The sequence below is a fragment of the Sander vitreus genome, chromosome 5, assembly GCF_031162955.1.
Source record: "Sander vitreus isolate 19-12246 chromosome 5, sanVit1, whole genome shotgun sequence".
NCBI lineage: Eukaryota > Metazoa > Chordata > Actinopteri > Perciformes > Percidae > Sander > Sander vitreus.
In genome coordinates, this window is record NC_135859.1 from 20802223 (window position 1) to 20816462 (window position 14240).

A 14240-nucleotide genomic window follows, 5' to 3' on the forward strand; every position below is an offset into this window, starting at 1 on the left:
TTATTCATTCTTTTTCCAACCCATGAACTCTTGCATAAACAACAACCCAGTGAGAAGGCAGACAGCTAACTAGGGAAACGAAATACAGCCCAAATCCTGGTTGTCCTGTGAAGATGAGCAGAATTGCTGGAGTTCTACGGCGTACGTTTGGAATAGTACGCGACCACGTCGGGACAGATACTTTGGGGAATAAATATTACTTAATCCCAGAACAGAAGACATGGACAGGTAAATTAAGCCCTGTTGTGCTAACATTAGCCAGTCGTGAATTTATATACAACCTCGATCCCTGCAGACACACGAAGATAGCTTTATTAAATGCAGCGATTAAACTTAATTTTGCCTTTTTCTGTCCCTGACCCTGGTTGTTTTCCACTAAGATGTGTTGCTGTGGATATGACTTTACATTTACCCTTTTCACCTTTGTAGCATAAAAAGCTCGCCAGTAGATGGAGCAATCCACCCACTAAGAACGTTCGCTTTTCAGTGTTTTTAATAAGATTGTTTAGGATTGAATGCAGCTCAATGCAGGTATGATTTCACTCATTTTGGGGGGCAGAATTATGGCGGCTCCACTGTCACTGGACAGAGTCCTCTACTGTTACAGATGAAATGATTACTTGTATGTGATGAGGATTTAGAAGGAGGTCATATCCCTACAGAGACATGGTGGCTATAGTTTGTAATGCTCAAGCCAAGCAGTAGAACTGTGTCATCAGGCTAATCCATAGTGGGGTGCCAATGGTGTCCTTCAAACCGTCTCTGACTGTGAGAAGGCCAAGGACACGCTTGTTGGCCTAGCCGACTAAATGCCGGGCTTACTGTGAGTACTTCTTCAGTTGTCCTGTCTTTCTCACAGAGTGTCTTTTAAGACGTGTGTCTAGAATAGGATTAATGGAGAGTCGTAGGCCATTATAATGACTCGGCAAACGCAAAGGAGGTTTTGTGGCATCCTGGCACAATGGCCTTTTTTAATTTGAAAAACACAGCACACTTGTTTTTTGCAAGGTGTTTACAAGAAGGAGATACTGACGATTAACACACACATTTCCAGTGACTGCGTGTGTCATAGCCACTCCTGTACATGAACTTGTTTAGGGGGAAACATAGCGATGCACTAAATGTGCGTAAATTCTGTCTTTCGTAGTTTAACTCATAAGCAAAATCCAGGCTAATCTCACTTTCCCCTCTCTTTACCACCTTAAATTATTATTAGCAGGGGTCCTTCCCGGACTATTGACCACAGGTCAGGGGTCACAGGTCAAAGAGCACACCCTTTGCCTGCTCCAAACATGATACTGCTGGGGCAGGTTCCATCTCAAAACGGTGTGCACAGTGTTGCTACAGTTTCCGTGTTTTTTTCTGAACAGTGTGGAAGGGTGTGAAACGGTGTGCAACGCTTTGAGATATGTTTTCTCTCGTTTGGTGGGTGTTTCTCTCGTTTATTGGCTGTGTCCCAAGTGATACCCAATCAGCAGAGACTTGCATGTAAACTCGTGGTAATAAAAAGGCAGAGCGCTTGCACACACAAAAGGATGTTCAACGCACTCTCGTTTCAGTTTAAAAAAACGTGTTGCTACGTTTTGTTGGGGCTGAACATGGCCCTGGTTGACCAAGCATGGACCTTTTGGCATATTCATAACAAAGGATTATGCCTAATGATATTTGCCAAAATTTTTATGCCTGAGCAGAGTTCACTCCCATTCCAGACACTATATGACTTTGTGCTTCACCTTTTCTCAGCAGTTTGCGGGGGAAACTTGCACCCACCTCGTATTTATAATTCATTACAAGGCTGCTCCTCCACCCCTGGCTGTCAGACTATTCAAATGAGACATCACAGAAGCCCCTTTTCTAGCACGCTACAGGCTACTGTACTCACTGCCCAATCGTGCAAAAGTGACACTGTCGAGAGGCTTGTTGGCCTGTAGAAAAACTTGTTTAAGAACAAACACTCATAAACGCCAGACAGGCACATACACACTCTATATATGTTTATAATAAACAAATAGAAATATATGGCACACACATTTTCCTCTTTTTCTCTGCCACTCACCCCCGTCCAGCCTTGTGGAAATAAAGCAGATGCATTATTCAGTCCATATGTCTTGCTAAAGCGGGCTCTTTTTGATCTTAAACTGATAGGCCAAGCGTGGGCTCAGGGCCTTAAGGCATGGACCGCAGGGCTTTCCACTGCAGCACATGAGTAGTGGTTGAAGTAGGTGAGGAGTCTCTCTCTCTCTCTCTCTCTCTCTCTCTCTCTCTCTCTCTCTCTCAACTCTGCCTACTTAGCCTATTCATTTGTCCATCCCTAGTGTTCAGTTCCCTACCTTTATCCATGCTTTGCTACTCCATTTTCTACCTCTCTCAATCTGTTTACTTTAGACAACTGGGGCGTAAGCAATTCCGTGTGTGGTAGGCTATGTATGAGGACATTAATGGCTGCTAAGACAGAAAAATAAAAGGAAGCAACTGCTTGTTTTATGTGACTCTCACTCTGCCTTATCTGATCTCATCAACTGCCCAGATTTCTCCTTAGGTAGTTCGTCCTTCCTTCCCTTGCCCCTTCCCATTCATTGCTGCCTCTCAATTCTCCTTCTTTGAAGCTAGTCCAGTGAAGATTTCTATTCACAACATTAGAGTAGTTCAGCAGTGTGGAAGGCTAGACCCAGCAGAGAGCTTTCTATCCCCTCTCCTTAAACGCTGCTGCACATCAAAATGAAAAGGCCTGAGTCTGAAGTAGACGCCTAGAGAGGGAGAATGTCTGTCTCTGTCTTTAGAAAAGGTCCAGCTAAAGAGGCCTACTGTGTGCTGCTGCCCCATAGAGAAAACTATGCTATAGGCTGTGGAGCCCCAGTGATTGTTGTCTATGGCAGGGCTACAAGAGCAAGCCACTGGCAATCTGGCCACTGGTCTTTAGAAGGTCTTTGCCTTGGTGTTAGCTCCATAGAGCTGAATAGAGAATCTATATTCTTCTCTCTTTCTGTGTGCGTCTGTCCCCCAGGCCCAGCTCTGCCTTACACTGCATGGGGCGCCATGTCATGCTGCCCAGATGAAAGCAAAGCATTCTTTGGATGGGCTCATTCGTCTTCAGCAGTGGGCCTGCAGCTTTGACGCCTGCCTTCCCTCCCTTTATTTAGGAAGCGAGGCGCACTGACATTATCGGCCACTGCAGGCACATTTGAAAATAATTGCCTGTATGATTGCTATTTTTCTTACCTCTTTGAGGAGGTGTAGCCTTTGTCTTGGAATCAATGGCTGCTCAATACTGGACAGGGGAAAGGCAGTTTTCTTTCATGTCACTGTAAAAAGGATGTATTTTTAGCGCTATTCATTTTAGCAGTGTGTGCCATGCAGTTTTAATCTATTGGTCCTCGCCACTATGTGGAGAATGGAAGGGATTCAGAGGTGCGCCACGCTGTTGCAGAGAAAAGATGCATTGACTTGTCGTCCTATCACTATCCCTCTCTCTTTGTCTATTATTTATTTGATTCCCCAGCTCTGTTCTATGAAGTGAAAAACTGAAAAGGCCTCAGTTCTGCTATTTCAGGATGGGTGACTCTGGGGACTGAGGGAGGAGGTGCGTGTGTATGTGTGTTGTATTAGTGTGTGTGCATCTGTGATTGTGTACGTGTGTTTGTGTGGCATAACAACTACACACTGTGTGTGCATGCGCATTTGTATCTGCTTTTGTGTTTTTAAAAAAAGAAAAGAAATTCTGCGATAGTGTGTTTTCTCTCCACTTCATGCCCAAACACACTTAACACAACAACAGATGGCTTTGTGTCATCAGAGCGTTGATTCAAGCCGCATATTTCCATGGAAAGAGTCACAGTGGAGAGAGACGAGGGTCCAAATGGCTGTTTATTCTGCCACAAGTCATCCCCAGGGTGTGATGAAGGAAGGTCTATCCTACAGTAGGACACCAAGTCAGTGGAACGGCTATGTCCAGAGCCGCTACAGTAAATCATGGTAATTGATCAACAGCTTTGCAATGCATGGGGTTTAAATGAAGGTTGTTTAATCATTATAGGGAAACCAAGTGGGTTTAGCTCATCTTGCTTTATACTGTTTGCCAAGTGTGTATTTGTATGCGTTTGTGGTGGAACATCATTGAGTGGCTTAACTACTTCATTAAAAAGGCATTTGAAAAGATAGCTGCTGAAAATGAGAAACAGGCACATTTATTTCTCATGGTAGAGCATTACAAATGGGCCTAGCTCCAATATCAGTAGTTTTAGCATCTTGCAGGTCTATGAAACACTATGATCTGTATCCATTTTAGACTCCACCTGTCTCACAACCTACACATTTTATGTAAATGTGTTGTGGTGAGTGATCCTAGGCAGTTGATGATGCCAACAGAATGAGGACAACATATTAATCAGATTAATTTTTCCATTTGGCGTGGATGGGATTCGTTGTTCAGTGCATTCATGTCTCTCTCTGGTCAGATGGCCAGCGAGATGTTTTGACACCTCGGTGCTCCTCGTCTGTCAGAAACTCAGCCAGAAAGACAGACTGACTGACTGACTGACTGACTGACTGACAGACAGACCGACACAAAGCAGACATCTCCTGGAGCCTGCCGCTGCTTATTCAATTCAGAATATTTTAATAAAGCAGACAGGCAGAAAGAAATAAGGCTAGGAGTAAGGGAGGAAAGATAAGGCCGAGGGAGATTCACAGAGGGTGGAAAAGAAAGTGGGGTATCAAAAGTGAGTGACAAAGAACAAGGGGGATGCTGACATATGGGGTGAAATTATAGAGTGGGGGAAGAATGGAGAGAGTGAAAGTGCAAGGAGGGTTTCTTACAGAAAGACGGTGAAATGAGTGTGTGGAACAGGCAGACAGAGGGGGAGAGAGGGAAGGTGGAGGTAGGTTAATGGAGGAAGCGAGTGGACTAGGGGACTTAAGGTGCAATGGAAGGGAAAGGAAGGGGGTTGGATGAGAGTGATGGAGGTGAATAGAAAGGGGTGGACAGCTTGGTGTATGGGCCTCAGAGGAGCGGGGGAGGAAAGGGGGGGGTCCACACCGCTCCACAGCTTCACAAAGGACGCTGACTTCCTGGCTCGCCACTGTCCTTTTCTATAACCCATCGGGCAGGGAAGAGACTTCAAGAGGATGGGTGGTCTTAAGTGGAAGGGGGTAAAGTATCCCTTCCACCCTCAAGTACGCCTGCGTTTAGTTAAAAGTAACACACGGGGGAAATCAGAGTATTCTTTTCAGCATGTTATTACTTTTTATATGAATTATTCTCCTCTGTTCTGCCGTGAGTTGCTCAAACCTCAGCGGGATCGACAGCAACAGGGACAAACAGAATGAGGGCTGAATAAAAAATCGAAAACATCGGAAAACAGCAGCAGCAGCAGCAGGCCTACTTTACGCCTATAAGCTTCTCCTTTCACCAGAACTGATGCAAAACAACGGCTGGCCTTTTCCCTCTAAACCTCATCCCGCGTCACTAGGCTCAGGGCTAATGGGTAACCATGGTTACAGGCCTCACACATCCCCTCCATTTTTTTTTTCCAGGGAAAGAGATTGGAGGAAGAGAGAGAGCGAGACAGCAGAGGGTGTCGGTATTGGTACCTGGTTGCCCTTGTATCACTGATGCTTATCGGATCACTCCATCCTCATAAAGCTGTCCATTACCATGCAGGTATTGGTCCCCCATCACTCTCTCTGGCACACAGCTCAGCTGGAGAGGAATAAACTAGGCTCAAACCAGCCTCTTGGGCTCCCTGCTTCAAGACTGCTTTTTGTTCCACCACAGTATCAGGTCTGAAACTCACTGCTTTATCTCGCACAGTCATGAAGACTGAGAAAGCGGCTCTTTCTGCTGTTGCAAGTGGGAGCTTTTGTGTGCATAGACGTTGGTGTTGATGATGAGGAGCATGAGACGTAGGTCCATCAGTTGGAGCTCATTCTGTTTTGTTCTTATCTGAGATTTAGGGCTCTCCAATAGAAGTGTGTTCCCCTGACATCTGCTTCTGTAGTCAAAGACAGGAGTGCAGGAGAAAGGCACACAGCGAAAGAGACAGCTCAAGACGCCCCGGAATGACATTGTGGAGGTGAAAAACCTCTCAGGTCGCCCCCAGCAGCACTCACCTGGGAGCTGATGTGTGAAGTTGGTGTGTGTGTGTGTGTGTGTGTGTGTGTGTGTGTGTGTGTGTGTGTGTGTGTGTGTGTGTGTGTGTGTGTGTGTGTGTGTGTGTGTGTGTGTGTGTGTGTGTGTGTGTTGAAGCAGGGGATGGAGTTTAGCGGGATGTGTTCAGGGTTCAAAGAGCAACCCTCGGAGCGCATCACGTCTTATTCTAACGAATGGGAAGGATAGGCCTATCTGACGTTTGATTGGCTCCCGATCTGGCTGCCAAGGCAACCCCTCACCCATCCTGCCTCCCTGTCTCCTCCCTTCCTTCCTTTCCTCTCCCCTCCTCCCCCTGGTTCCACAGCTAGGCTCACAGATGAGTCGCGCTCAGACAGGTGAGATGGCTCATGAATATTTATGCTGTGGGATTTCATTCCTCCTGCCGCTGGCCCCTCCCCCTCTCCAACGCAGTGCTGCGTTTGTCCTTCACGGTAAGAGGCAGCGTCCTCGCTCCTGTCCCTCAGGTTAATCTGTGTGTGTGTGTGTGTGTGTGTGTGTGTGTGTGTGTGTGTGTGTGTGTGTGTGTGTGTGTGTGTGTGTGTGTGTGTGTGTGTGTGTGTGTGTGTGTGTGTGTGTGTGTGTGTGTGTGTGTGTGTGTGTGTGTGTGTGTGTGTGGTAAGTAGGTTTCCCCTAGAGAGTGATGAGAAAGCAGACCTGTCACAAGGGGGCCCGCTGAGATCGAGAGCTCCTAACACCTTTCATACCTCTCTCTCTCTGAGGTTGGAAACTGTGGAGCAGAAAGATAGCTTACTCCTAATTTGCTGACTGTCTGTGTCAGGGATCCTAAAGTACAGGCTATATGAAGCTAACATTAAGGACTACATCATTCAGTTAGTCGATCGTGAGAAAAATTACGTAGTGACTGATTGATAATCAACTGATCTTACTTGAATAAATCTTAATGGGGAGATTTATATTGCATTCCTCCATTCAAGCTGAATATTCATATTAATCATATTGAAGGCTTGTGGATCAAACTTTTAGACAGAATAAGAAGGCAACTTTGTTATTTCAAGCTTTATGAACATGACTTGAATTTTAAGACGACGCCTTGGACCCTGGCAGCTCGTGATGTGTGATGACGTGTGATTTGAACAGCTGTAACATTTACTAGAGCTACAGCTTTTAAATATGAATGGTTTATTTATGCTTTTCTTCAATTTGTCATTTTTAATACTGTTGGTCACTTACTTAAGACATCAGCCCAATTCCAAAATCTTTCACATTTGTTTTTACTAATTGTTGTCTCAGCTCCTGTGAGTTTATACGATTGGGAAGAAGTGGTGTATGTCTTTTGAACTTCGGTAGTACATTTGTAGAATAGTACAGTAAAGAGCCTTGGTCTGTGTGTTTTTCTGCAGTTGTCCCAGCTCAGAGATTACCAGAGAGAGCGAGATTCACCCCAATCAGACTGACAAGCCTCCTCCCAATGTGTATGTGGTGGGAGGATCAACCGTGTTTCATAAATATATGTACATACTGTATTTGTTATTCAAAGCCAATGATGAAAGCCGTGGTGGAAGGGGTTTAGTCATGCTGCAAAAGCAACATGACAAGAGTAGAGCCATGCTGGAGTGTGACAGAGAGGAGAGGGGGAGATGCAACCTAGCGGAGAGAGATAGAGACAGAGAAAAAGTGGGTGCCTCTCTTTATGCTTATTAGTTAGGCATTAGCTGTAGTTAAGCACATTGCTTATGGGGACTGTATCATAATTGTACCATTTCAGTCTGCTGCCACCCACACCAATGCAAATATGGATAGGATCTGTTTATAATTAGCATACCTGTTAAATGTATTTGTTAGTATTGCCTAGAGAACACAGCCTTTTGTTTGCTGGCAGTTGTTTTTGTTCTGCTATCACGGGGATTTTCTAGGAAACCGTTTCTCAGAAGACATTTTAAGGCATACATGTAAACAAATGTGAGGATCATAGGATGTGTTTTACACATTGCTGGGCCAGCTTTGCAGATATGGTGAGACTCTGAGAATGCAGTGTTTTTGTCAGAGCTGGATATCAGAAAACTAAAGCTGCAGAGCTGGAGCCTGTGAGGCCCTATAGTGACAATCTAGTGGGAACCAAAGCAATACTAGCCTAATTAGCTGACCTGATTACTATATAGGCTGGATAAAGTATGAAAAGGAATCATCCTCATAAGGCATAATTACAAAACAGCACATGCACGAAAAATGTTTTTGTCTTCGTTGGAAGAATACAGATAAACTTTCAATAAGAAGGCACAAGCAAACAGCCTCCCGTACACACACTTAGCCACTTTTGAATTCCATCATTCATCCATCCCTGTGCCGTAGCTATCTGTAATGGCTGAAGTAAACATTAAGGCCATCAGTCTGCGGTGTGCATGGAGGGTGTTGCCTCCATTTGTCCATGTCCAGTCAGCTGCGGAGAAACGGTGATGGAATCCTGACAGATTGTCTGTGTTTTGGAGCGTGTTGTTTTCCTTGCCCATCCATTTCTCTTCTCTTAGCCATGTTTGCCATGCATCATCATCATCATATCATCATATATCTCTCTCTCTCTCTCTCTCTCTCTCTCTCTCTCTCTCTCTCCCCCTCTCCCTCCTTTCCCTCCTTTTACCTCCTCCTTCCTTGCCTCATCATTTCTCAGAGGGATGGGGGCGATGGTTGGACATCCGGCTACCTGGGAAGAGAAACTATGGAAACACTTGTTATTAGTGAACACTGTCTAAAGCTCTGTAGAACCACACAAAGACACAACTAGCTCTTTTTTTTTAAATCTCTCCATCTCATCCTGTCTCTCTCTCTCCATTGCCCATAACCCCCCCATCTACCTCTGTCTCCATGTCATTGTGTGCCAGCCAAACTTGTCTAATCAGCAGATTCAACCAAAATAATTGGCGGTGGCCTTGCTGCTAGCGAGCGTCGTGCTGTATACAGATAGGGAAAGGAGCACTTAATATTCCGTGCAGCTCGTGCCTCTCCTGTTCTCTGTGATATCTGACCTCTTTTGTCTCCTGCTCGGCTTGATGTTGATTTTGGAGGGCATTGTTAGCCAGAGTGCTGTGATTGGAAGAGGTTGTGAGCAAGGGGGGCTGTGGTTGGTTGGGTTAAAGTGAGGCTGATTTGCATAAAGGCTTAGCCCAGATTTGGAGCCACTCAGCGAGATCTGAGGAGAAGGGCCCGAGGGCCACGAGGTAATCATCCATGGCCTGTCACAGTGCTGTCATCCCTCTGTGTATTTGTGTCTCTGTGCGTCTGTCCGTATCTGTGTGTCTGTGCGAGCAGGAGACTGAGAGCATTGTGTCTGCGTCCTCTTTGTGTTCGTATTCCTTTGCGTTTTGTATGCATCATTGTTGAGCATCTCTATCTCACTCTTGCTCCCTCTCGCTATCTTTTTCTCTACTCTTTTTTTCTTTGTGGTTTCCCAGGAAGGCTCGTCCGTGCCAAGCGGATGGTAGTGGCAGCCAATCCTAACGAATATGAATATATAGAAGGCAGCATACCGATAGAGTGGGACGGTAAGTCTGGACCACAGCATCACTGTTACATGCTTTAACTATCACTAACATGGATAAATGACGATGTTAACAAGAGAGCTACCTAGCAGAGTACACAAAGTGCTGCACAAATAAAATGGAATACCAAATTCATGGCTACATCTATTGGGGCCTAGGCTAATCCATTGATTTTCTTTTCTTTCTTTTTTTTTCAAACTGCGAGATGGGGGTTGGGAAAAGCGTATTCACGAGTTTATCAAAGACACCTTCTGCTGGTGTTATACAACTGTATCATAAAATAGTGTTTCAAATTTCTTACAACTGGATACAAACGGTTCCCTCTGTCTCAGGCTGGCTTTATCCACCTTAAACCCCTCATCCTGCTTCGCCCCATCCCTCATGCATTTTCATCAGGATGCAAATAAGAAAGGGATAAAAGAGGCCCAGAATCCCCGTGCTAGCTGGAGGAAGAGTTAGAAAATCTCTCTCTCTCTTTCTGGCTCCCTTTAACCTGCTCTTCTGTGCATCCTGCTCAGCCAAAATAGAGCTCCTTAAAAAGAAAAAGATGACAGACAGACACAGTTCTACTCAGGGGGAGAAAGAAGGACAGAGCTACTGATGGAGAATGACAGAGTGTATACTTTCAAATTCAAAGATCAGAGCAGATTCACACTGTCTCTTCTGAGACACAGCACTCAGTGGTCCTGCTCTGCCTAGACTAAAGCAGTATTAGTGTTTAGAGTTAACATGTGTATAACTACTACCATGCTGCATGTTTCCTTATAGTTCGCTGAGTTGAAATGAAACAAAACAAAGTGAAAACCCTGGATACATTTTCCCAACTAGCTTGGTTAGTTTTTGCACCAAGCTACTGTAGTGCCCTGAAACTTGGTGATGCTATAGCTGCAGCCTTTAAATATGACTGCAGGTTTTGTTTGTGCAGCGTATGTTTGTGTGGGTGTTCTCACTCTTCTTCTTTTTTCCTCCTCTCTCCTCCTCCAGCTTGGATTCGAGGCAGACGGAAGGAGCCCCCCTCCGTCAAGGTACGTCTACCCCCAGCCTCCCCGCTGTGCTGATGGTTGGACTCTAGGGGGCTGGTTACAAGGGAGGGAAAGAAGCAAAGATAGAGAGGAAAGGCTTTGATTTGTTTTATCTTACAGTTTCGAACTGAATCCAGGAACTTTGGGGGACAGGTGTTAAAATAAACAGCAGCTGAAGTGCATTGATGGCGAGGCGGAGAGCAAAGACAGCCTCTGAACAAGGGGGCTCACTGATACCATGTCCTAGTTTACTTTTCTTTTTTTTCCAGCAAAAGCCTGCATCTATGCTTTTTGTGTTTTTATTTCTGGCAATATCCAAGATGGGAATAGTGAAGTAGTGCAGTTTTTCCCCTCGTGTACCTCTCACTGGGTTTATTGCTCTTTAAATGTGAGAATGCTGGAAATTATTTGGCCGGAAAAATGTGTGTCTATAGGAAATCCCTTGGAAGGCCAATACCCAGGCACTCTTTCTATCTCTCAGTCCTCTCTCACCGGCCAGTGGCCAATGCCATCCCCTGCCTCTATTGCCAGAACATTCTCTTCCAATTTTCTGCCTTGCGTCTGCCCAATAGCTGCCATCGACAGCTGGACAGTGTTGATGTGGCCAAGGCTTCACTCCCAGCACATTACCCTACCCCTTGTCACGCTCCCTCTCTTCTCGGTCCAAGCCGACATAAATTGATTGGATAAATCCTGTCATTAACAGGCTGGAAAAGCAGCTCAGTATGTTTGTCTCCCTCCCCACGGCTCTCCCCTCTCTTTTCCAGTCCTTCAGTTCTGCCAACACACAACAGCATTATGCCCAGTCCTCCCTTCCTTTTTGGCTTCTCATGCTAGGGAGAGGCTAACATCACCGGACACTAGCTGTGGCTCAAGTGGGTAACTCTTCCACTGGTGGACTATGTTCAGATTATAATTGTTTCCATGAGCTGGAATGGTTGTTTATATTGTGAATGCCTCCTGTCATGTTGGTTTACCAAACCGTTCCAAGCACTACATTTTTAACCAGGGTTTATTGGCCCAATATAGGTTAACTGAACACGCTTGTTCTTTTTCTAGTAAATGCCCTACTTCATACTGAACAGACACACACATTTGTTCCTGGAAGCTGCCCAGTGCAACTTCATGTCTCTTCTACTTTTTAAATAGTGAGAAGTTCACTTGTTGTGCCTTTCTCTAAGACAAACAGAGGTCAGGACAGTTTGGAGGTTCCGTAAAGTAATCTTGTCGTCACACTCGATTGTCTCAAATCTTCAGGAAACTGCCACCTTAACATTTCCAACACCACAGACCTTGGTAGATCATGTCTGGTTGGGGTGGGCGATCTGGTGATACATTTGAGTGTGAACTGTCAAAGATTTTGCAATTCCATTTATACTATGGTATCTGTCCCTTTTTAATTGATCTTATTAGCCATAGTGGGCAATGTTGTAAAATAATTTGCATGTCCTCATTAGAGGATTTTCAGCATTTATATAAGGTGTCACAGACTACAACATTTAATATCAGGTTATCTGCGAGAATACAGATCTGTCAAAAGAAAGGGCCTAAAAATGTATTAAAAAGTCTAAAATTTGGTTTACAAGGGTCTTGAATATTATTTCTTTCCTGAAATAGACAGTAACATTATTTATAACTTTTTTTGCACGTGGTACCCATTTGGAGACTTTATAAATTACAAATGGGTTTGTTGTGACAGTGGATTGCATGCGTGCAGGAGGAGGAGTTTCAGTTAGGGCCATCAGACCTGCAGCAAACACTGCCAGCCACAGTAGGTAGGAAGCTCATTGATTCATCATGGGGAAGTGTTGATTTCAGCAAAAACTTAATTCATAAATGTTTCATCGATTAATCCATCCATCAATCTTCTGCCGCTTATCTGGATCCAGGTCGCGTTATTTGATTATGAGGAATTATTGTTATATATACAGTATATATAGCTGAAAAGTACTGACAAAATGTGCTATGTAAATTAATTAATATACTTAATAAATAATTCTAGGCCACATCATCCCTACTTAACATCATTCTTTGATGAGTGTGGTCATGAACAAATTATTAAATTGCATTATGTGATGTATTAAAAAAGGTCTTACATTTAATTTAGTGAACACTGCAGAAACCCTAAATATGTATGTATTGTATGTATGTATGTATGTATGTATGTATGTCCACTTGTAGGAGCTGCTGAAGAATGATTCTTACAGGGAGCACATTAAACTGAAGGCCAAGGAAGTGGAGGAGAAAGAACTGGCCCTACAGGCCAAGGAGTATGAGGAAGGTCTGGTGGCGACTCCTGCAAAGACTGTGGCCAAGGGCCATGCAGCCACGACCAGCTTCGGCAAGCAGGAGATCAGCGAAGACCCCACCAGCACTGCAAACACGTTCCAGCCTGGCTCCTGGATGCCCAATCCCAAGAAATAGACTCAGACATCCACATATACTGAGACCGCTGTACAAAGTAATACAATCCAATAGAAAAGCCCTGCAATGAATACTACCTTTGTGAAACTGATATTCACTTTACGTTGAGACTTCGAAATTTAATTTTAGAAGCATCTTTCAGTTATAATGCAATCCAAGTCAACACCACAAACTATGACTCCAGAAAATTACCTGTTTAATCAACTCCTCTCCATTTCACAGAGGAAGTATTTCTTTCAACGCTGTTTTATTGGACTATTACATTGTACGAGTTCCTATTTTTCTAGTCCCTTTGTGTAGTCGATATTGTATATAAACAAGACAATAAGCATCGATCATCTTGAAGCTGACTATAAGTGACCGCAATGATTTAATGTAGTTTAAAGGTCTGTGAATAAAGCAAAGCAAAAACTAAAATGGCTGTACTTCCAATAGTCCTTGAATTAACCAACAAATACACTGTATCACGTTTAAGAGATATTGTAAAAAAAAAAATCTAATACATTGTAATTTTAATTACACTGATATTGACTCCTTGCCAGTATGATGAAATCATAAATATTAAATGTATAAAATCCAAGCTGATCAGAAGAACAGATCAAGTATTGAGCTATGACCAAAAATATTGTGTAGTCATTATTTGTTGAGGAAGCACTTGGAAAAGCATGTTTAATCCTGTGGCAATATGTAGATAAGATCGATTATCTGCTGCTTGTAAACCCCAAGTCACAATCCTGGTTCAAAACAATCCTGGTTCACTCGGTTCTAAAAGGTACATTGGGCAGCCAGTCGGTCTTTTACAGCCGTTGCATATTTTTTCAGTTTGACCTTCCTGTGCTGCGAGGGATATTCAGTGCCTTGGAAATTCCTGACTTGTTTGGATGTTTCTTTGTCTTCATACTGTATTTTTCTTTAACTAAACAGGAGTGGGACCTTGCAGATGCAAGAGTATTTATTTGAAATTGACTTTTCACAGCTATGTTCATGCAACTTGTAAAGACAACTCGCTCCACATTTGTAGAGATTAGTCTTTTTTCTGTCAATCAGTACATGGAACTCTAATTATGCACCCTGGTTCAGTGTTCCGATACAGTAAAACATGAGGGGATGAATACTAAGCACATACTGTGATATTGTATGCAGTTCAATGTT

The 14240-nt window shown here is 43.9% G+C and overlaps 1 protein-coding gene across 2 annotated transcripts; it reads left to right on the forward strand.

Annotated features, from left to right (window-relative positions):
• Positions 1-4: 4 nt before the first annotated feature.
• ndufaf2 (NADH:ubiquinone oxidoreductase complex assembly factor 2) lies at positions 5-14027 on the forward strand. 2 transcript variants are annotated; one of them, XM_078250934.1, is made up of 4 exons: positions 5-228; positions 9556-9645; positions 10627-10667; positions 12846-14027. In XM_078250934.1, exons 1-4 carry the CDS (start codon positions 114-116, stop codon positions 13086-13088), a joined length of 489 nt encoding a protein of 162 aa, XP_078107060.1. In that variant the 5' UTR covers positions 5-113; the 3' UTR covers positions 13089-14027. The 2 variants fall into 2 exon arrangements, with proteins under 2 accessions (XP_078107060.1, XP_078107061.1); XM_078250935.1 differs by lacking the exon at positions 9556-9645.
• Positions 14028-14240: the final 213 nt, after the last annotated feature.